The following is a 22823-nucleotide window of genomic DNA, read 5'->3' on the forward strand; positions in this document are numbered from 1 at the left end:
GCTGGGGGGGGGGGGGGGGGCGGGCAACCTCGCCGCCCACGGGGGCCGCATCTCGCGCTGCTGATGGCGCTCGCCAATGAATGTGGAAAAATTTTGATTTTTGTGAAGGGCTGTGAGAACCAATGGTGATGCCGACCCCCCCCCCCCTCATCCCACCACCCCCCTCATTTCATCACCCCCCTCCTCATCCCACCACCCCCCTCACACCCCCTCCCTATTTAAGCTGATTCATGAGATGAAATTGTCAATCTGGCAGCAAACATCCTTCATTTCCAGCAGCGCGGAGGCGCTGGCGGTCAACCTCTCGTCAGGGCCAATGCCTCCCGACGCCGTCTCAGAGTTGACGGCCACTTGAAGAATCGCTCGGCTTCCTGGACGTTTTGAAGGAGCAATTAAACACACCGCGATCGGTAAGTCGCTCTCTTTCTTTGTTTTTTATCGCACGGGTGCCAAAGCTTGTCGCGGTTGTGCTGCTGTGCAGCTCCACCGATTTGGTTTTCCGGGTTTACCGCGTCCTATTTGGCACGACGGCTCGGAGCTTCAATTCAGAAGCACGTGGAACGAATCGTCGGACATCGTGCGAACAACACGCGGTACAACCCCAGAGCACCACGTCGGAGAGAGCGAGGGGTTTTCTGACGTTGCTCATACGGGGCCAGAGTTCCAGTGACCGTGTCCTGCTCAACTCACAACCTGGGCTCATGTTTGGGATCAATCAGCAAGAACGCTCCGTGGATCTTTACGAATGAGATTTGCTCACGGAATGTCAAATTTGCCCAGAAAACCGTGTAAGCGGTATTGTGTTTGCGCTGTTGGGGGGGGGGGGGGGGGGGGTTGCTCCTTTTCTTCTGCTGCCCTCAATGTCTGGAACTCTCTCACACCCCCCACGCCACCGGCCGTCTATGCCCTAGACACACCGAGCACAACTCTCAACTCAGTACAAGATCAAGATGATACCATCTTCGAGATCTTCCATGGACTCCCTCCTGCCTACCTCTCATATCATCTCGCTCCACTCCCCTCCACGCACTCTCCTACCTTTAATCTCGCTCCACTCACCTCCACGCACTCTCCTCTACCTTTAATCTCGCTCCACTCCCCTCCACGCACTCTCCTAACTCTTCTCCCCTCTCATCTCACTCCACTCCCACCCCCATGCAAGGCTTTCTGTGGATGCCCCCGCTCAACCTTCGCTCAGCGGGAGGTCACTCATTCTTCTCTGCTGCCCCCATTGTCTGGAATTCCCTTCCCCCTGCCGTCCGTGCCGTTGACCCCCTGCCCCAGTTGAAGTCCTCCAGGCACCTTCTTCTTTGACTGACTGCCTCTCCTCTTAAAATAGAAGCGATCGTGTCCAAACGCACCCACACACCTCATCTTCCCCATCAGCTGCACGTGCTAAAGCTACGTGTGGATGTTGAACTTCTTTCGAACCGTACGTAGCTCGCCGTGCTCATCGTAGGTGCGTAACAGAGCCTTAAGATGCAGTCGCATTGCAAGTCTCGCTCTATGAATCCCAATTGTAGTTTGTAATTGAGAATAGCACGAAGCTCGGGACACATGGGCACGCGTGACGCGAGGAATGACGCTACATTTGTCCCGGGAGGTCTGAAGTTCAGGGAATGGTCGCCCAAATTTCCCCCCAAAATCCGACTTTCTGCAGCGTGTCGCGATGCTGCTGTGGATGAGCACAGCGTCAGTGCGACACGCGCACCACGGATTCGGGGCAGCCAGCCAACGTGACGGTCTCTCAGTGGCCAAGATGAAGACGTCACAGTTGCCAAAGCTGCTGATGCCACCATAGACAAAGATTCCCCATGTAGCCTTGGACAGACTGTGAGGGCAAGTGCTTTTAGCGAGCGCCTATAAAGGCCAGAACGGCACGTGAGAGGAGGTGGGTGGCAAACACTGCACCCGGCCGCCTTTGTCTTCCCAGTGGTGATGTATACACACCACACCATATATGTTTCTGACACAGAAACACAGCAACACAGACACACAGACACGCAGACACACTGACACACAGACACGCAGATACACAGACACTCAGAAACACAGCAACACAGACACACAGACACACTGACACACAGACAGGCAGACACATAGACACACATAAATACAGACACGTGTGCCGCGGTGGCGAGATGTGAACTACTTCGCCTGCTGTGCAGGAGATTGTGGGTTCGATCCCGACCCTGACTCCTGTATATTTGGAGTTCTCACCGTAGTCGCGTAGATTTTTCTCCGAACCCTCTGGGTTTCCCCTCCACATTTAGAAACAACACGCGTTTAGAGCATTTAACGGCTTTAAATGTCCACGTGATGAGCTACTTCCTTATCATCAGACAAGGCCCACTGAGCTTCATAGCTCTGTTTAAGACGTGACCTGTCTATCACACATGTCAGCTAAACGAAGTGGCTTGTCACGTGGCAGTTTATAGCAGAAGCCAAATACTCTGACCGCGCGATTCTAAATGTCGAGGGAAAAATCCACGTGACCACGGGGAAATAGACACGCAAACTCGAAATATACAGCAGCAGGCGTCAGGGTCGGGGTCGAACCCAAGTCCTCCTGTATACCTGGCGAGGGAGTCAACATCTCACAGCCACCGCGGCACCATCACGATGTTGTATATCGTGGCACGATGTCACATCAGCGATACTCGTAGGGTCAGTTTTGTGACAATATCGACGTTCCAAATGTTTTATTTGCTGCTTTTGCTAATTCTGTCCTCGTATGTGTGGATACATTCCGTGTTCTCCTCCCGTGTGTAGACACTGAGACGTAGTCAACTAACACAATGCCGTTATGGATTAAAAAAAATATATTTGGGGACGTAACTGCATCGCCAAATATCTGTCATAAGACAAAGGCCCCCCGTGTAGCCTTTAGTAGACGGTTGGTGGAGGCGTGGGAAAGACCGCGCCCGGCCGCCTTTGTCTCCCCAATGCACTGCGGGACACGGGGGAAGAGTCGCAATCACGACGAGTTCGTTCCCAGAGCTGCAGAGACACCACGAGCTGTAGACACAGCAGAGACACAGCAGAGACACCACGAGCTGTAGACACAGCAGAGACACAGCAGAGACACCACGAGTGCCGGCCTGCTCAGGGGCTTGCTATTCGCTGGCGTGACTCGCGCCTACAGCTCGTTAAGGCGACACGGTGGGGAGACTGCGTCTTGGTGTATCCAGGAGGTGGACGGATCGTAGCACGGCGACACCGCGAGAGAGAGAGAGGCGACGGCTTGGGAAGGGGGGGGGGGGGTCATTCAGCAGTGGATAGACCACGACCGATGTCGTGATGTGTTCAGATCACCCTTTGAGTTTGCTGTTGTATGAACGTTGACCTTCTTTCGCACCGTACCTAGCCACCCGTGCTAAATGTAACGTGAACGGGAGCGGTTTGTTCTCGAGACGGAGCTGAACGACAACTCCCCTGGGGGGAGACGCGAAGCGTCGCCAGGCCGCGGCCCCCCAACCTCGGGGCCGGGCGCACCACGGAGACGCGGCCGCACCGCGAGCCGCAGCAGACGGCGCAGCCTCCCAGCATCGTCGTCGTCATCATCAGCAACGTCGTCATCATCGTCGTCATCGTCATCATCATTTCCGTCGTCATCATCATCGTCATTGTCATCATCATCGTCGTCATCTTCGTCGTCATCATCGTCGTCATTGTCATCATCGCCGTCATCTTCGTCGTCATCATCAGCAACGTCGTCATCATCGTCATCATCATTTCCGTCGTCATCATCATCGTCATTGTCATCATCATCGTCGTCGTCGTCATCGTCATCATCGTCGTCATCTTCGTCGTCATCATCGTCGTCATTGTCATCATCGTTGTCGTTGTCATCGTCGTCATCATTGTCGTCGTCATTGTCATCATCATCGTCGTCATCATCATCATCGTCATCATCATCGTCGTCGTCGTCATCATCATCATCGTCGTCATCATCATCTTCGTCGTCATCATGATCGCAACGTTGTCTCGTCACATCCATTGTCCATTACACACAACGGCCCTTCTTCATAGTAGAGAATATAAATCAAAGGGCCATTGCACGGAAAGTAAGCCATGTGGGCCATCGCTCGACACGTCACCTATCGTACACGTTTGTTTATTGTAAAGCCGCACACACAGCGTGGTTGTGAGTTTAACGCGTAGGCTTTCGCTACCATTATCATCCACAATACAGGTGTTTTTTTACGAGTGTGGTTGTTGTTGACACGTGTTGAGTTGTTGTTGATTGTGCTGTTTGTGCACCACTGCCAATAGTAGCATCACCTGATGATTCGTCTCAAACTCATGCGTGCGGGTAAACATTTAGGACCTGTGCTTTGACACGGGTTACAGATTACGGGGCCTGCACACCTCATCCACAAACGCAGGTCCCGGTGCTGTGTGTTTGTTGCGTGTCGCTGATGTACGTTGCTGATGTACGCCGCTGTTCCAGCAGTTCCACCATCCACACACGAGGAGCTGCAGACGGCAGGAGGACCACCCTGGAGGTGCTTGGACACCTCCATCCGTCGCCATGGCAGCTCACAGGCTGATGCTGCTGGGTCTGCTGCTCTCCTACCCACCTCTCTACCACCAGGCGAGGAGGGACCTCACCACCACCAGCGATGACCACCACCACCGCCAGCAGCAGCAGCAGCAGCAGCCCCACGTCTTCTCGCGCAAGGAGGCTGGAGGTGCAGGTCACGGCCGGGCAGGCCTGCCGGCCAAGGGGGCGTTCCGCAGCCGGGGCAGGCACCTGTGCCAGTGGAAGGCGACCGGCGGCGGCGGAGGGGGCGGCGGCGGCGGCGAGGTGACCGTGCGGGTGGTCTGCGCCGCACGGCAGCAGCGCCGCTCCTACTGGTGCGAGTACCGCGCCAAGCCGTCCCGCTGCGACGCCTACGGGCACAAGGCGGCGCGATACTGGAAGCAGGTCATCCGGCGGCTCAAGCACAAGGCGAACGCGTGCGAGGGCCGCAAGATGCTCAAGGCCGGCGTGTGCCGGCACGCGCCCAAGAAGGCGCACCTCACGCTCGCCTACCGCAGCCGCAAGCCTCCTCAGCGCGGAAACCACCGACCGCCTCCTCCTGCTCCTCCTGCTGCTCCTCAAGGTGCGGGGCGCGCTCTTCCAGGAGCTCCAGGGCGTCCTCCAGCGCCTCCTCTTCATCCTCCTCATCCTCCTCATCCTCACTCGGTAGCTGTGAACAGCGCAGAGGCACACACGTCGCCGGGCAGGAAGACCGCGTCTGCTGCTGCCAACAGAAATCCACTCGGAGGAGGAGATGGTGGTGGTGGTGGAGTTGGTGGTGGAGTTGGTGGTGGAGTTGGTGGTGGTGGAGGTGGAGTTGGCCCGCACCGCGTGAAGGTAGCTCACAAGGCCGGACTGGGGCCCGTGCAGAACGCGGCCACGGGCGTGAAGCCGCAGGCGGCCAAGGCGGAGCGCGACTTGCTGGTGGACAAGGCGGGGGAGGAGGAGGCCAAGGAGCAGTGGAGTGCAGAGCAGGTGGCCGAGGAGTATTGCGCTGAGGGATGGACGTCGCTCTGCTCGTTTCTGGTCGGGGCCTGGCAGGGTTGAGGAGGAGGAGGAGGGGGGAGGTGGTGGTGGAGCTGGTGGTGGAGCTGGTGGAGGTGGTGGTGGAGCTGGTGGAGGTGGTGGTGGTGGAGGTGGTGGTGGAGCTGGTGGTGGTGGTGGAGGTGGTGGTGGTGATGGTGGAGGGGGTGGTGGAGGTGGTGGAGGTGGTGGTGGGAGCCCCGGGGAGAACAGTGGAGGAGGTAGAGGGAGCCATGGAGGACGTGGTCTCAAAGTCCAGGATTCACACGAGGGGAGAGGAGGGGGAGGCGCGATGGCAACTGTCGAGCACACATCGCACACATCACACACATCGCACACATCATACACATCGCACACATCACACACATCACACACATCACACACATCATACACATCGCACACATCACACACATCACACACATCGCACACATCATACACATCGCACACATCACACACATCGCACACATCACACACATCGCACACTTCGTCGTCGTGGTCAATCCACTGCTGGATGAAGGCCTCCCCAAGCCACCGCCACCTCTCGCGACGACTGCGATGTCGAGTCCGCCAAGCGCCGCGTGCTGCACACCGACTGGCCACAGCGCTCCGTCTCCTGGGTGGCTCCCAATGCAAGTTGGTGAACACGCAATGCCTCGTCCAGCCACCCCATTGAAACCCCTCATCACCGAGCACCCAGTGAACATGTCGGCGTTGGCATGCGGCGGTAACCTTTGGATCAACGGTGACCCAACGTCAAGCTACCGTCCCATGTTTACTGGGGTAAAAGCAAAGCGCAGTAGGCAGTCTACAACCGCACGCATGCGGCCAGTCCGGTACAGGGGGCCTCGGCACTCTCACGCCGACTGATGGAGCTGCCCACGCCCCAGTCGGTCTCCATGCACAGCGTCACTCAGTTCTATAATCCACCCTCCTCCTCCTGCACGCACAGGAAGAACAACAAGAGATACAGCACCCGGACAACCACATCCAGTATACCTCTCACTTCGCCTGCGGAGCTACAGAGAGTCGGCGCCACCTTTGCACAGCCGATCAGGCAGCTGGACGCAGACTGAGCGGGACACGAAGCACCCCGAAGACACCTCCTGGATTACAGAAAGGACGCAGTGCAGCTGTCTCGTTGGGGTTGAACAACTCAAGCGAGCCGATACACGCGCGAACCTCAGTACCGGGACTGTGTAAAAACACGCGCACAGATCTCTTGGACTCTCCAAGCGGCATACACGCGGCGCACGCACTCGACTGCTCCCCTGTTCCCCGGATCATAAGGCGCTCCAGAAAGCGAAGAATCACCCCAAACGTGTGCCCGGTGTCAATAAAGTTGGGGCAAGTGCTGTTAGTGGGTAGCACCTATGAAGGCGGGTACGGCGCTTGAGGGGGTGGGTGGCCAGCACCACGCCCGGCCGCCTTTGTCTCCCCATTATGTTTGCACACAATCCGGAGAATACGGTCGATGTGTTTGTGTAATTGCTTGCAATGTCGTCTTTGTCAGATGCACTTATTAATTTCTCAGCAATGTGCCCGACTGAAGGCCAGTTCGCACTCACACTCTCACTTTGTAAGCCGCCTTGACACTTGCGAGTACAGTCATCGTTTTGACCAGCCCGGCTTCTATCGTCACACTGGAAGAGAGGCGAATTTCTCAGTTCACTGCGATCCACGGGGGGGGGGGGGGGGGGGGGGGGAGTTGAGAGCGCTCAGCGCGAGTCGTGGAGCTGCGTGGAGCCTCCGGCTGATCGGCAATGGGGCTGCCGAACTTGGGGAGCCGAATTGGAAAATGTGGAGATGATCTGATGATCAATAATTGGACAATGTGGAGATGATCTGATGATCAATAATTGGACAATGTGGAGATTATTTGATGATCAATAATTGGACAATGTGGAGATTATTTGATGATCAATAATTGGACAATGGGGAGATTATTTGATGATCAATAATTGGACAATGGGGAGATTATTTGATGATCAATAATTGGACAATGTGGAGATTATTTGATGATCAATAATTGGACAATGTGGAGATTATTTGATGATCAATAATTTAACAATGTGGAGATTATCTGATGGTCACTAATTTGACAATGTGGAGATTATTTGATGATCAATAATTTAACAATGTGGAGATTATCTGATGGTCACTAATTTGACAATGTGGAGATTATTTGATGATCAATAATTTAACAATGTGGATATTATCTGATGATCAATAACTCGGACAATGTGGAGATTAATTGATGATCAATAATTGGATAATGTGGAGATGATCTGATGATCAATAATTGGACAATGTGGAGATTATTTTATGATCAATAATTGAATAATGTGGAGATTATTTGATGATCAATAATTAATAATTGGATAATGTGGAGATTATTTGATGATCACTAATTGTACAATGTGGAGATTATCTGATGATCACTAATTGGACACAAATGTAAGATGGACACAACAGCGCTGTCGTTTACACTATGGGAACCTCATTTGCCAGTAAAAATATGATAATTGGTTCTTTACCCTTCTATCTGGCAACAAAACTGACACCTTTTTACAAGGAGTCATGTTTGCATAGACCGCAATACCTGCAGTCATAATACAAACAAAAGAACATAACTCTGATAGGACAGTGCACATTATCAGAGTTATGTTCTTTTGTTTGTATTATGACTGCAGGTATTGCGGTCTATGCAAACATGACTCCTTGTAAAAAGGTGTCAGTTTTGTTGCCAGATAGAAGGGTAAAGAACCAATTATCAGCGCTGTCGTTGTTCGGGAAAGTTGAAGGAACTAGAAGGAGAGGAAGACCTCACAGGGAATGGCTTCACGCTCACGTAAGAGACTGGTGTTCCACAAAGACGCGGCACTGCTTGCGCAGATTGGCACAAGGCAGAGGAAAGTGGAAACAATGACGACATGTGCAGTGGACACCGACGGGCTATCTGCCCATGGATCGTGATGATAATCGCTCTACGAACATTGTGTCACATTCTACCTTTCTAGACCTTTTAGAACGTATGATCATGTCTATGTATGTTAGATAATCATGGTGTGTGTGTGTACAATTATAATAATTATAGCACTTCCGTCAATCTGTTGGATGAATGCCTCCCCACGAAGTGTCAGTCGTGGGGGGAAGGGGGGTTGTTTGACCATACTTCACCACACTGGTCAGTGCGGTTTGGCGAAGGCGGGAACCGTAGAAGTGTACTACGATACATGTTGGTGCACCACCCTCTCCCGAGTATCCGGCCCTGTAGTCCTGTAAGCCCCATAACTGGAGGTGGCCCGTGCAAGCGCTGTGATACTATTAGGTCACGAGTCGCGTGATATGAAGTCGCGGACTCACATGAAGTCGTACGTTTAGGAAGTTGTGGGCAGTGTGAAGTCAAGTCATGGGTTGTGTAAAGTGGTGGGCTCTGTGACGTTAAGTGCGTGAAGTATACAGGACTTCATATTCTTTGGGTCTTTCGGTAAAGTCACGTAGATAGGTTCAAAGGAAATAACAAAAAACTACGTTTCCATCGCAACACAAGCGGTCGTCATCAAGAGAAGGGGGTTAGCTTCTAAAGGAAACCCGTTTATAAAGGTTTGAAATGAGCGTAGCACAAATGTCAGCAGCCAATGTTATGTAATTGGTGGGCAGTAACCACAACGGTGGTGGGTTTTCCACCAATTAAAGGGCTGCCAGGTGAAAATTAGCATGTTAACGTAAGATCGGTGAGCGGCCTCCATGACGAGCGTGCTGAGGTGGCGATGTTAACGTGAGAGATGAGCATGTTAATGTGAGAGATTAACATGTTAATGTGAGAGATTAGCATGTTAATGTGAGAGATGAGCATGTTAATGTGAGAGATTAACATGTTAACGTGAGAGATGAGCATGTTAATGTGAGAGATTAACTTGTTAATGTGAGAGATTAGCATGTTAATGTGAGAGATGAGCATGTTAATGTGAGAGATTAACATGTTAATGTGAGAGATGAGCATGTTCATGGTAGATTGCAGAGCCGCAACCCCGAGGTCTGCGCGCGAAGTGGCTGTGTTAGTGTGAACCTGTTAATGAACAACTAACATCGGAAGGTGGTAGGAGGGGAACGTCACAGCCAGTTATGTCTTAAACTGGTTGATAACGTCCTTGCAATGATTGCTCAGTTTGTAGCCATCTTCTCGGTTGAAATTGTGTCTGTATATCTGGATGGCTTCATGAACGAATCTTTGTTGATAGCTAGTGGGTTTGCAAAGTATCTTCGTCTTAGAGAAATCAAATTCGTGTGAGCCCACAGCGTTAAAACAATGATCAGCCATGGCCGAGGTATTGGTCCTACCGTGTTTCAGATCTGCCCTGTGTTCCCGAACACGGTCCGAGACATGTCGCTTAGGGCTGTAATATGAAGTGGTGGGTTATTTTAAATGAAGTCGCGGGCCGTGTGAAGTGTTGAAGTCACGTGGTGGATATGGCCCGCTCGCTGTAGCTTCATTCTCCTTGCTGTGCCCAGCATTTGGGCTGAACTCGTTATACCACAGAGAAAGCGCCGCCTTCGTGGCCCCGTTGCAGATGCGAACCCATGGCGAGGGGCACGCAGGGGCAGGCTGGTGCCCACCGCTCGCCTGACTTGCAAAGTCCCGAGCGAGTTCGTCCTGGATGTGTGTGCCGGAGCGGCGTGCGTGGAGTCTAATTGCCGTGATGTAGTCAAGATGTTTTTTTTCGTATTTCTTTTTCTCCCCACGAAATAAGCACAACTTTTGAAAACTAATAAAGGCAAATATTGTAGCAATGCACGTTGCCAACGCGTTTTACCTGTTGCCTGTCTCGAAGTCTAGTTGCATCCGTCTGGGTACTTGATAACTACGACATTGATCATCACCACCACCACCATCGTAATCACCATCACCATGATCATCACCGTCATCATCACCACCGTATTCACCATCAATATCTCCATCATCACCACCGTATTCACCATCAATATCACCATCATCATCGTAATGATTATCACCATCACCGTCATCACCATCATAATCATCATCACCACCACCGTAATCACCATCATTATCACCACCATCATTATCACCGTAATCACCATCATTATCATCATCACCGTAATCACCATCACCAATCATCATCATCAGCACCACCATCACCACAATCATTATCTCCATCATTCCCGTAATCACCACCACCACCACCATCATTATCACCATCATCACCATCACTCTAATCACCAGCACGCCTGTAAAATGGCACAAACAAGTGGCAAGGGAGAATTCAATGGAGGGTGTGGTTCGCCTGTATCGGGAGAGGGGGTGATGTGCAATTAGAAACACCTGCAGCAAACGAGATGTCAATCACCATCAGTGTGGCCAGTTTTCTCTCAACATGATGAACAGGATAAAGGGGTCATCCTGCGGCCTATTGTGAGCGCAGCGTTGTCCCAGAGATACGTTCCGGTGTGAAAGGCGTCAGGGTGGCTGGTCCAAAACTGAAAGACGACCCAACCCTCTCGGATCGCCTCAGGTGCACGGTATCGATTGCTCTCTCGCTAGACTCCACCCTCAATGTACACGGGCGTCACTTGGCTGACCACAACTATAATAGTGACAAAAGTGAGTCTGGAAAAGTAGGCAGGAACCAGAGCGCCACAGCACCACCACCATCATTACCACCATCACCACCACCTCCATCAATGGCGGAGCGCGAGAGGCCCGGCCTCCGGTGCAAGCTATGAAATGGATTTTGTTCCCCTCCGCCAAATCTCCCACCACGCTCTGCCGTGGCCCGGCGTCCCGCCCGCCCGCCCGCGAGGCCACCGCGCCAGACGCATCTCGCACGGGGCTGCCTGGCACGGCTAAGCTCCTGGGATCGGGGCATTGTCCACGCGCAGTTCAATGAGTGCTGGTGAAAGCGGCGGCGATTAGCATGCGTGCTCCGTTCCGCTGGGCCAATGAGCTCTGAAGCTGTTCAGCCATGATTCCGCGTAACATTGAATCTGCTCGCGGCCAAAACACAAACTCTTTGTCAATGTTTTTTTTAAATATACGTATATAAAAAAAAACCCGTCACAGCAAGGTCTTTAGATGCGGGTACCATTGAGACGAATTTCTGCTTTGTCTGGGCCACTGTCACAAAACCCGTCTCTGAAACGTACAGAATTATTCCCTTTGCGGCTCACATGAATTCGTGCACGAGGCAGGCGGAGGGCCGTGGTGCCAGGCCAGCAGTGGCACGAGCTGCCGTTCCCCGCGGTGGCGCTCGGATGGTCGCCCTCCGACCGCGGGCAATCATCTCGGCGATGTCCACCAAAACATCCCCAAATGTAGCCCGGTAGTTGCAGTCCAGGATTATTGAAAATTCCGACAGCACACCCCACGTGGTGAGAACGCCACCACCACCACCTGCGAGTTCCACTCCAGAGCTGCGCACCGTCCGGACTTGTTGCCGCTCCTCCATCATCGTCGTCGTCGTCAACTTTCATCGCTGGGTCACGATCCTGGAGCTCCCTGGCACGCGGCGGTGTGGGGTCAGCGGCGGTGTGGGGTCAGCGCCGTCACCAGCAGTGCGGGGAGAGGGCCCGGCACCACCGGCGCTGTCTCGGCGCAGCTGATCAGCGACGCCCACGGCCCGACGAGTCTCAAGTTCACATCGTCCCACTGGGAGTCTAAAGTGGACATCGAATTGACGCAGACCGCGTGGCGAGGTGCAAGCCGGGAGTTCCCCCGAGAGGCAGCGCGACGGACACACAGACGACAGAGCAGACCGCGAGGCAGAGACACCGGATCGGCTCTTCATTTTATTGTTACTCCGCTGCTTTACCACGGAAAGCCTCAAGGAGTGTCACGTAGATTTTTAAAATGATTTCTATTTATCATCCAAATTGGAGTAATTTTTCTAATTTGGCAAACTTTGACGGTAACGCCGACACTCAATGCCGCACTGTTGCAAATGATATCACGGGATCTTTAACGTCCACTGAAGATGACGGCGCGTCCTATTACTTAAGATGAATACGCACCGCAGTGTTAACCGGGGCGGCCGCTGGATTCAAACCGCGACCCTTTGCAACAAGTGGCGAGTGCTCCACACAACATGCTCCACACAACATGCTCCACACTACATGCTCCACACATGTTCCACACAACATGTTCCCACGTGCTGCATGAGGGTCAATATTCATTGCACTACCGTCGAATCAATCCATATGTTGGTAGTTCTCAGAGCTGCATGGAAGTCATCCAAATTAAGTGCAGAAGCAAATGTCACGCTTTGGTTTATCTTCTGCTCCTTCAGTGACTGGTGACCTGGCTGAGACCATGAACTCACTCCACGCGACAAATTAATTCAATGACGGGCGCGCTTGAGCCCCAGATTCAGTGCAGTCGAGGTCCTTCGCGATCCGCGATGGACGAGGCCGATGGGGGTCACGACTTCGGTTCGACAACAGTCACCTCTAGTGGCTGCGGGGCTGTCGCGTGAACGAGACCCTGTCCCTGCGTGCACCTCGAGCGGGAGAATCATCGACGCGAATCGATGAATCTGCGCCTCGTGGCACGCAGAGGCGCTGCAGTGCCAAGCCGCGTGGCTCGCAGGCTGTGCCACTTTGAATTGCGACAGGGTAACGATGCCCCCCCTCCATCTCCCCCCACCTCTCCACCCCCCCTACCGCGCCCCCCCCCCCACTGCCATTCAACGCAAGCGCCGTTCACACGAAGCCGCACGAGACCACATTGGAAGCTCGCGTGACCTCTGGCTGGGCCGTGACCCCGATTCTGCGGAGCGCTCCGTGTGGTCTTAAACTTGCGGCTCACAAAGGCACGCGGCGGAGCGGCAGCGGGAGATGAAGGGCGACGTGGCCACCGGCGATAATTGTGCGAAGGCACCGAGTAACGAACACTCGTCAACAAAAAGTGTTTGTTTTGGTGGAGTCGACGGTGGCTATGAGTGGTCGAAAATCATCGAGCGTGGTTCCACGGTGGCTACGGCCGCTGCCTACCAGACCATCACCACCATCATCACCACCACCATCATCAGCACCATCACCACCACCATCATCTCCATCATTAACACCACCATTATCACCACCATCACCACCATCACCACCACCATCATCATCACCATCACCACCACCATCATCTCCATCATCAACACCACCATTATCACCACCATCACCATCACCACCATCATCACCACCATCACCATCACCACCACCATCATCTCCATCATCATCTCCATCATCATCACCACCATCATCTCCACCACCATCACCACCATCATCATCTCCATCATCACCACCATAATCATCACCACCACCATCACCACCACCACCATCACCACCACTATCACCAACTTCATCATCAGCACCACCATCAATCACCACGACCACCGCTAGACGACGAATGCCGGCCAAAGCGCGAGTGACCGTGCCGAGACGGAGTTGCCAGAGTCCGAGTGAAGATGCCGACTGAGATGCTCTCGTCGCATCGTTACAGACTGCGGTGAGCCGAGGAAGACCGAGCGTGCCAATGGGCGATGTATATTTACATCAACACCACACTTAGCGAGTTCACCGATTGGCTCACCTGATAATACTGGGAGACGATTCGGGCAGTGGAAAATTGATTGAACTTTTGTACGTTCTGCACAGTTGTCATTATCACGGCAGTGGCATTCACCCAAAGAAATATGTAGCTAACGTTGGGGGAAATTTTAAGGGAGCGTTATTGACATAGAATGCGTTGAGGTTTATTGGCATTAACTGTGCTTGTGCACCACTGCCAACGCAGTAACAGCAGCAGCATCAAATATAAATTGGCATTGGGAATTCCATAACCAGGAGGGAGCGACCGTCCGTGACAGCAGCAGTCGCCTTCATGCAGCAGCCACGCGGCGAGCGGACTTCCAGCGACGCACAACTCGGCGAGACCTCCACAGGGCAGGCCCTCTTTGCCGACGAGACCGGACTCGGGCCCAGACAGCAACTCTGCCGCCGCCGTGTGCATTGCGAGCTCCGGTGGCGACGGGGGTGCCAAAGGCACGGCGCGACATGTTGGGGGGGGGGGGGGGTGGGGTTGGGGGCGCCCGCGCGCACAGAGCACGCGTGCTGTGTGGTCCCGTGAAACGCGCCCCCGTCCCCTCGCAATCTCACGGCTCGTGAGAAAGTGCCGGGGCCACCAGACAACCGCACATTTTGCACGGCCGCCCCCTTGTCAAGGGATTTAATCTAGCGGAACGGAATACGTCACGGCCACAATCGCGACTATGTATTGGCTAATTTGTCAAATGACGTGAAATGGGAAGAGGTTTGTGCCCGCACAAAGGTGCGGACCCTGGCTTGTCCTCGGGGGGACAGCCATTACCACCGTGAGAAAGCGCGTGGCACGCCGAGGTCCAGAAGGGTTCGGCTGGGGGAGGAGCCGGGCTGCGCAGGGCGCGGCGCCGAGGGTTGAGCCCGGGGGTCGGTGGGGTCTTGTGGTTTTTCTCTCCATGAGGAGGAGGAGGAGAGAGATCGGGGTGAGGGATGGGAGGTGGCCGCTCATTCCTGGAGCGAGTCGCCCAGGAGCCCAGCAACGGCGGCGCCTGCCGGGGAGCCGCTGGGTGTCGAGCGAGCGAGCGAGCGAGCGCCGCGTGAGCCACCACAGGGCCCTCCAGCCAACCTCACCCGCGACCAAGGCTCTCCCGCGTGGTCACACCTCGCAGGCCAAGCCGGGGCGGGCCTGGACAGCATTTGGAGTCTATTCTGGCGTACGATGGCATTACGTTCAGGAGCTAAACGCCAATGTTGAGGTCCGCTGGCCACGAGAGGGCTTCTCTGTGGTCGGCAGTTTCGTGCTTGGATGGGCGACCACCATTCACAAACCGGTGGCTTTGTCAGCTGTGTGGGTGGTAGAGGGCAGTGCAGAAACACACATTGTTGTACCGTCCTGCTATGATCCCCACATTCACAAACCCGTACTGACCAGCGTGGAGAAAGAGTCACGACCTACACGGCTGCAGGGAGGCCCTCATCCAATCCGGCTGTTCAGCTCAACGATTGGCTGAACATGACTTGAACTCGCAACCTTTCAATTGTTAGGTCAAGCACGATAACCGCAAGGCGCGCACACCGCGCACTCTCTCGCGAGTAACCACGCAGTCACTACAAGTAACAATCGTCTCATTGAACTTCATTGAATGTTTACAAAATAGTACAAAAATATTTTACCACTTTTTAGTTTTTTTACAAAACGGAGGCACAAACCTTTGACGCTCACCGCTCAAGTGCAAACAGCTGCGTCGACTCTGAGCAGCGCAGAGCGCACGCGGCACGCACGGCATATACACACGCACGGAACATACACATGCATGCAGGTGCGGTCTCATCTCCCATCACAAATGCAGAGAAGTCGCCTCCGGTCGCGAGCGTGGCAAGCGCGATCCGTCCATCGCGTCACCACGCACTGCACCGCTGCCCATCACGCGCTCACACGGGGGGCACCGTCGCCACAGATCAACCGGCTGCCGATGCCACCGGATGGATTACCAAGCTCAGCACACAGTTACGACATTTGGGCAAATGCCGTACGAGAGAGAAAGCCGTACGCATGGATAGCTGATGCGGTCGAACATCACGGGCGCTGGGGAAAGAGTCTGTTCGTCGGACGGCTTCTCATGACGGGACGATTGCCAGCGTGACGACGGTGTGCCAAGTTGATATCTTCTTGTTTGTCGCGAGCGATGAGTTCGGGCACAGACCCAAGTCTCCAACGGAAGAACAAGCGAGGACGTCACACCTTACAAATGCTATACATGAACGAACGAACGAGCGGTGAAGAATTTGACCGTATGAGGGTGAGGATTTGTAAACGCGGTAAGGGATGAAAATGAAAACTCTGGTAACAGACGAAACGGACGACTTGGGATGTCCGATGAGAGACGCATGCGGATAACAATGGAATGGAGGCCAGTGGAGAGAGTACGGAGGACGAGAGGTGGATAGAGACGGCGGAGACGAGGCGAGAACGTCCCGCACGATGGAGCGGGCCGGAGCGGGGAGGAGAGGCCGGAGCGGGGCGCCAGGGAGGGGCACCACGTGGGGCACCACGTGGGGCACCACGTGGGGGGCCACGCGGCGTCAGGCGACGCGGCGAGTCACGAACAGCTGCACGCTGCTGGGGAGAGACTTGAGGAGAGCCACCGCCTCGGCCTGAGTAAACCCCTGCAGGGGGATGCCATTGGCCTGCGCGTTCACACACACGGACAAATATCCCCCGTGTAGCCTTAACTGACTGCTGGGGCGAGCGCTGTGAGCAAGTAGCACTTATTCAGGGCAACAGTGCGAGAGGGGGTGGTGCGGCCAGCGCCTTGCCTGACCGCCTTTGTCTCCCCAGTGCTGATGTATTATACACTGCACCAGGTACTCCCTTAAGGGCAGTCGACCTAACGGAGGCCCAGCACCGGTTCAGATATTCGTCACTGTTATTGGTCGAGAGCGGATACCCAACTTGGGTTCGTCACGCAGTACACTAACAACTGCACTACCGCGTTCACACAACAACAACTGTCATTCACCACTAAGTGGCGGTGACGTCACCACGGTGCTTGTGCCAAGCTATGTGCACGGTAAGGCCACGTGAAGTGTTGAATGCCCGATGGCAGGAGGTCACAAGGCAGACCCAGGTGCCATGGGTCGACTGACTGAGATGACTGGCCAATGCACCACCTGTGCCTCCTACCGTGCCAACTTGCTGTGTTTTAGCCGCAACGGTGCTCCGCTCGTTGTTGTGAGCGTAGCTCCTCCGCCCTCCGTTGTTGCTGGAGGGCGACTGCCTCCAACTGCCGAGTAGCGTCCTACACGAGCCTCCTCCACAGAGGCCGATCTTGACACCGCTGGTACCAATCATTCGCAAGTCCACTCAGCTCTACAGCCTCTTGTAGCACATCACTCCATCTCTTCTCTAGCCCGTGCCGCACCCGTTTAGCCCCCTCTATCCGACCGAACAAAAGCTGTCTAGGCATGCGGTGGCTGGGCATGCGGGCTACATGGCCCAGCCAATGCAGCCTTGCCTGCCGGAGGAGCTCACCGATGGGACTTTGCCCAGATCTTTGAAGGATTTGTGAGCTCCTCACACAATCCAACCTAGTTAAACCCAAGATGGATCGTAGGCAGGCCAGCCTAAATGTTTCTAACTGTCGATGATGTTCCACGCACACGCGTGCATACACGCATACCCAAGCGCACATAAGCACACCCACGCGCGCATACACGCACACCCACACGTGCGCATACACGCACACCCACACGCGCGCATACAAGCATGAATAAGCACGCACACACAAGCACGCACGCGCATACACGCACAAGCGCACGCATTCACACGCGCTTGTACAAGCAGGGCAGCTGCGCGGGTTTTATCGGCTGCCCTGTGCGACTCTCCGGTTCGCCATCGGCTCGTGCCGCTGTGCCGTTGGGCCCGACGTCGGACATTTTGCTCAACGTGCCGGAAGCATCTTGAATCATGAAACACCCCCCCCCCCCCCCCGCCGCTCTCTCGATCTCCTGGCCCACGGGTGGCAAGTTGATATAGCCAATCATCAGTTGGTGGGTTGTCACGTGGCTCCGCACACCGATGCATGACTCCAAGGATAGCCTCAACGTGGAATCTGGAAGGAATCTTTAGAAGCTGGGAGCTGCCCTATTAAACACGCGTTTATTCACTTGTTTATCTCCCCCACGCTGCTGGGCAGGGACAGGCGAACGCCAGCGCACCTGGCCCGAGTAACTGTGAGCGGACGACTATACCTGAAGGATTTCATCTCCAGGCTTCAGCACCTCCTCCGCTGGCCCGCCAGGCTGCACTCTGTGCACCAAGATACCCTGGGTGGGACGAGAAGGGGCGCCGAGGGGCGGGAGAGGATGGGCGAGTTGAGCGGTGGCGAGGTGACGGGTGCCGATAAGGCTGGTGTAATACAGGAGGGCGTGGGTTCGGTCTCGACCCCGACGCCTGCTGTATATTTGTAGTTTGCGTGTGTCTCTCTCCCCGTTTTTTCTCTGGGTTTTCCCCTCTACACGTGCTATACATTTTCATGTGATAAGCAACTATGTTGAGCTATCATTTGTGGCCAGTCCGCTTCTGAAAAAGGGCTATATAGCTCAGTGGGCCTTACCTGGTAAATAGTTTAGTTTAAGCAACAGCAGCTAAGATGCAATGAGACATGCAAAACAACGTCAACGTGGATCTGCTCAGCGTTTAACTGTGGCCGTGACCTTGCGCCGCTGCACAGGGAACAGCGGGCATGTCGTTTTGCGGAGAGCCAAGTTGAGTTTGTTAAAGCAGGCGAGAACTCTAGCGAACGTGACCTGGCGAGAGAGACAGTCGGCCGTAAGCGGAGGAAGAAGCCGAGTGTTGAGCCTGGATGTGAATGGGACCAGCGAGTCGATAGCCCAGACGGCTGGGGGAAGGCAGTTCCATGTGGGCAGCAGATGATGGATTCTAATAATCCAGAGTTAACTACGAGCTCGAAATGGTCACACTGTTCAGAATTCAACACCGGCAATCCTCACATTGACTTTGGGGATTGCTCAAGTTTACGGTTTAGTTGCGACACACAGCTGCATGCGTGCAGGCGTCTGAACATGTCAAGGCTATAACCGATAAATGGTCAAGACAACATTGAAAGTGTGTGCATTTGATACTAAAAATATTTGATAAAATACAAAGCTACAAGAAAACCGAAGGGTGGCGTCGGTCCACCAGCGGCCACCGGTTCAATGTTTTTCAGTTGCGGCCTTGCTGCTTTCAGGACAGGCTCCCGAGCATGTGGAGCGAAACGTCGGACATCACGGCGAGCAACGCGCTGAACCCGGAAACGCCGGGGAGACGAGCGTGGGTCACGTGTGTGCGTCTGGCGGTGCGTGCGTCACCGTTTGTGAGCGAGGTTGGGTCCCCGCGTCCCCCACGATGCTGAATCCCAGGCCGGGCCGCTTCACCAGGACCACACACAGCTGAGGACAAACACGGACGTTATAACGACGACGACAACTATCGTAATAACGCAGAGTTGTAACGTGGGGCCGCACAGTATTGGCTAACTCTGCAAGAAGAGAGAACGATTCGGAGGTGCGAGGAGAAATCACAGACAAGCAGGGAGGCAGCAGCAGCCACGCAGAGAGAGGGACACACACACACAGGGACACGCACAGAGAGAGAGGGACACGCACAGGCACACACACAGAGACTCGCCACACCTCCTGCGCGTGGCCGGTCTCCCCCAGCTCCAGTGCTGCGTGTGACTGGGGCTGCGATAGTGGCGGCGGGGCCGGCGCGGGCGGCTGTGTGATGCGCTGCAGGATGAAGTCGATCAGCTGTTCGCGGGACGGCTGCCGCGGCACGGCCCTCGCTGCCTCCCGGCCCGGTGGCTGCGGCTGTTGCTGCGGCTGCTGTTGCTGCGGCTGCTGTTGGGATTGGTGTGTTCGTTGTAATGAAGAGGGGAGGATACGGAAAGTTGAGGTCACTTACTGCGACGGCAGCGATTCCCAAATGCTGAATAAAGTGCGTCCTGTACATCACCACGTAGGGGTCCTTTAGGGGTGAGACTGAGTTAAAGGTGCAGCCCTGCAATTGGTTGCTGACGCCACTGCTGGCAGAAGGGTCTCTACTAGAGGCGGTTCTAGGTGCGAGTACCTACATTTGACCCCACCACACGGAGACCTGCTGACTGACTGTGGGGTAAATCCATTCATACTGCTGGAGTGGACAGACGTGGCGGGGGAGTGGGGTGGCCAACATAATAAATGTGCACCGTCGTTTCAACTGCCGTGCCCGGATGCCCAAAGCCCTCTCCTCATTGCCAGCAGACCTCTACATTGGCACCGAGCTCCTGAAGCACATCGCTGCTGCTGCTGCTGCCGCCGCCGTGCGCTACAACAGAGGAGACCTCAGCTTTCCCATCGCCCGCGCGTCGCGTGACAACGGCAGGTGCCGCCGCGTCATGTGACAGACTCACTGCGTGCGGAGGGCACTGGCGAGCGTCCGGCCTATGCCAGTCGTGGCGAGGCCAGGGCGGCGAAATCTGCGCGGAAGTCGGCGGGGATCAGGGGAAGTGGAGGAACGACGACGAAGGAGGAGGGGGGGGGGGAATGAGGGCACACAGGTGACGGCAAAACAAACGATCAAGCAACGTGCGCATGCCGTGTTAGTAGTTGCGTGTGCCACCACCGTCACTGCCCCGACCACCACGAGCACGCGGGAGAAGAACCGCAGCACCGCATGCCTGTGTACGAAACAACGCGCGTGCGACGTCGTGCACCCACGGTGGGCGTCCGTGCGAGCGTTCGTAGCATTAACAAGCGAGGATCCAATCTTTGGTAAGTTTGGTGTTGGCGCGATCGTTACTACGACGAAAGGCGAACATCATGAAGGGAGGCGCTGCTGTGTTTCACAGACGCAGGCTGGGGGGGGGGGGTGATGATTGCCGTGTGCGGTCGCAACTGAATAATTTGCTACGCTCTCTGTCTGTCCAGGAAAGCCTCACGAGGCTCTTTCAGGAGGGCCCTGACATTCGGCCATTTCCCCGAACGTGCGTTTAGCACGTGGCAGGGAACGGAAGTAACCCAGGGAAAACCCTCCATGCATACGCGGAAAGAACGCCCAGAGCCCAGAGCTCAGTACAGACAGGTTCAACCCACAGACAGACCTCACAGTTACATATCTTGGCTTCCACGTCCAATATTATAGTGTGGGTTTAATGTCAGTTAGAGCTGCAGCCCTCCAGCACCCGACACAGCCAGACAAATCAAGTTGTCGTGTGGGCAAAGGAGCCCAATCGATTTTGCTTGTCAACAAAACTGGTCGGTTTGCTGGAGGTTCAACGAATCCATCTGCGAGGTGAACCCACCGCTGTGCTGACAAAATGCTGGCAACAGCCCGACGTCTACGAGGGCCAGGAAGCCCTCGATGGTTGCCCACCCGCACACCGACCAGGCTCAAGGCTGCCGACCTTCTGAGATCCGACAAGGTCGGGGGCACATCACCCGGTAGCGTGGCAGCGAATCTCTTCTACAGAAACCAGAACCGGACTTGTACGGAACGCCCACCCCATAATGGTTTGTGCCATACCATACAACGTGCGTGGTAAGTTAAGAAGATATTTGTTGTTATAGTTTCAAACTTCACACGGTTACGGGGGGGGGGGGGGGAAGTAGGCAGGGACGCTCGGCAGCTCCAAGATGATTAATGAGTAACGAGCGAAAGGTTTGAGTGCGCAGAGAAGCGAGAGAGGTGGTGGCATGCGTCAGTTCACGTTGGCGGGCTGGCTCTCGCTCTCCGCGGGGTTAGCGAGCTGCCCGCCACACCCAGGCGCAGGCGCAAGAGAGGGAAGAGGGGCCGGGGAGGGGGGCACAGAGTCGGGGGGCTGCGGAACGACAACGGCAAAAACACAGTGAGGATATAATCACCATTGGCATCGTCATCGCGAGATGTGCCACATTAGCTCTACACACGCCGCTGCTGCGTGGCTCTCTCTCTGGCTCTCTCTCTCCGTCTCTCTCTCGCTCTCTCTCTCGCTCTCTCTGGCTCTCTCTTTGGCTCTCTCTCTGTCTGTCACTCTGTCTCTCTCTGGCTCTCTCTCTGGCTCTCTCTGGCTCTCTCTCTCTCTGGCTCTCTCTCTCCGTCTCTCTCTCGCTCTCTCTGGCTCTCTCTTTGGCTCTCTCTCTGTCTGTCACTCTGTCTCTCTCTGGCTCTCTCTCTGGCTCTCTCTGGCTCTCTCTCTCTCTGGCTCTCTCTCTCCGTCTCTCTCTCGCTCTCTCTGGCTCTCTCTTTGGCTCTCTCTCTGTCTGTCACTCTGTCTCTCTCTGGCTCTCTCTCTGGCTCTCTCTCGCTCTCTCTCTCCGTCTCTCTCTCGCTCTCTCTCTCGCTCTCTCTGGCTCTCTCTTTGGCTCTCTCTCTGTCTGTCACTCTGTCTCTCTCTGGCTCTCTCTCTCCGTCTCTCTCTCGCTCTCTCTCTGGCTCTCTCTCTGGCTCTCTCCAGGGTGTTCTCGGGTCGTGCTGCGTGCGGTTCGGCACGACGTCTGACGTTTCGCGCTGGCTGCTTCTTCAGGAGCTGAATTTGAAGCTCCCGGAGCTCGGAGGGAAACGTCGGATTTAACGCTTTGAGTGGTAGATTTGTGCCACAAAGCTACCACGCGTATGTATGCACAAATAAAATTTACTTGACTTGACAGTCTACCCATAGCACTACCACAGCTGACTCGCCACAAAGTGGTACTCATTTTAAGCACGACAAAGATG

At 54.9% G+C, this 22823-nt stretch overlaps 2 protein-coding genes across 10 annotated transcripts in view; one reads left to right on the plus strand and one right to left on the minus strand.

The window, feature by feature from the left end:
- The first annotated feature begins 261 nt into the window (after positions 1-261).
- On the plus strand, positions 262-5652 carry LOC133357333 (POU domain, class 3, transcription factor 3-like). Of its 2 annotated transcripts, none has more exons than XM_061575228.1 (2): positions 262-410; positions 4454-5652. In XM_061575228.1, exon 2 carries the CDS (start codon positions 4535-4537, stop codon positions 5570-5572), a length of 1038 nt encoding a protein of 345 aa, XP_061431212.1. In that variant the 5' UTR covers positions 262-410; positions 4454-4534; the 3' UTR covers positions 5573-5652. The 2 variants fall into 2 exon arrangements, with proteins under 2 accessions (XP_061431212.1, XP_061431210.1); XM_061575226.1 differs by having other exon boundaries at positions 4457-5649.
- A 10049-nt stretch (positions 5653-15701) lies between these two features.
- The window catches only part of LOC133357253 (uncharacterized), a 29697-nt gene continuing 22575 nt past the window's right edge, over positions 15702-22823 (minus strand). For 3 of the 8 annotated variants that reach the window (XM_061575101.1, XM_061575099.1, XM_061575105.1), the window contains 5 exons: positions 20542-20607; positions 19784-19990; positions 19460-19540; positions 18338-18412; positions 15702-16774 (listed from right to left, as the gene is read on the minus strand). In XM_061575101.1, the coding sequence (XP_061431085.1) occupies positions 16670-16774; positions 18338-18412; positions 19460-19540; positions 19784-19990; positions 20542-20607 (534 nt within the window). In that variant the 3' untranslated portion in view covers positions 15702-16669. Of the gene's footprint in view, positions 16775-18337; positions 18413-19459; positions 19541-19783; positions 19991-20464; positions 21949-22823 lie in introns of those variants that run through there. The other 5 variants (XM_061575100.1, XM_061575102.1, XR_009756944.1 and 2 more) reach the window with 5 other exon arrangements.

This window comes from Lethenteron reissneri, chromosome 57, assembly GCF_015708825.2.
Source record: "Lethenteron reissneri isolate LAM-NWPU_2019-01 chromosome 57, ASM1570882v1, whole genome shotgun sequence".
NCBI classification, from domain to species: Eukaryota; Metazoa; Chordata; class Hyperoartia; order Petromyzontiformes; family Petromyzontidae; genus Lethenteron; species Lethenteron reissneri.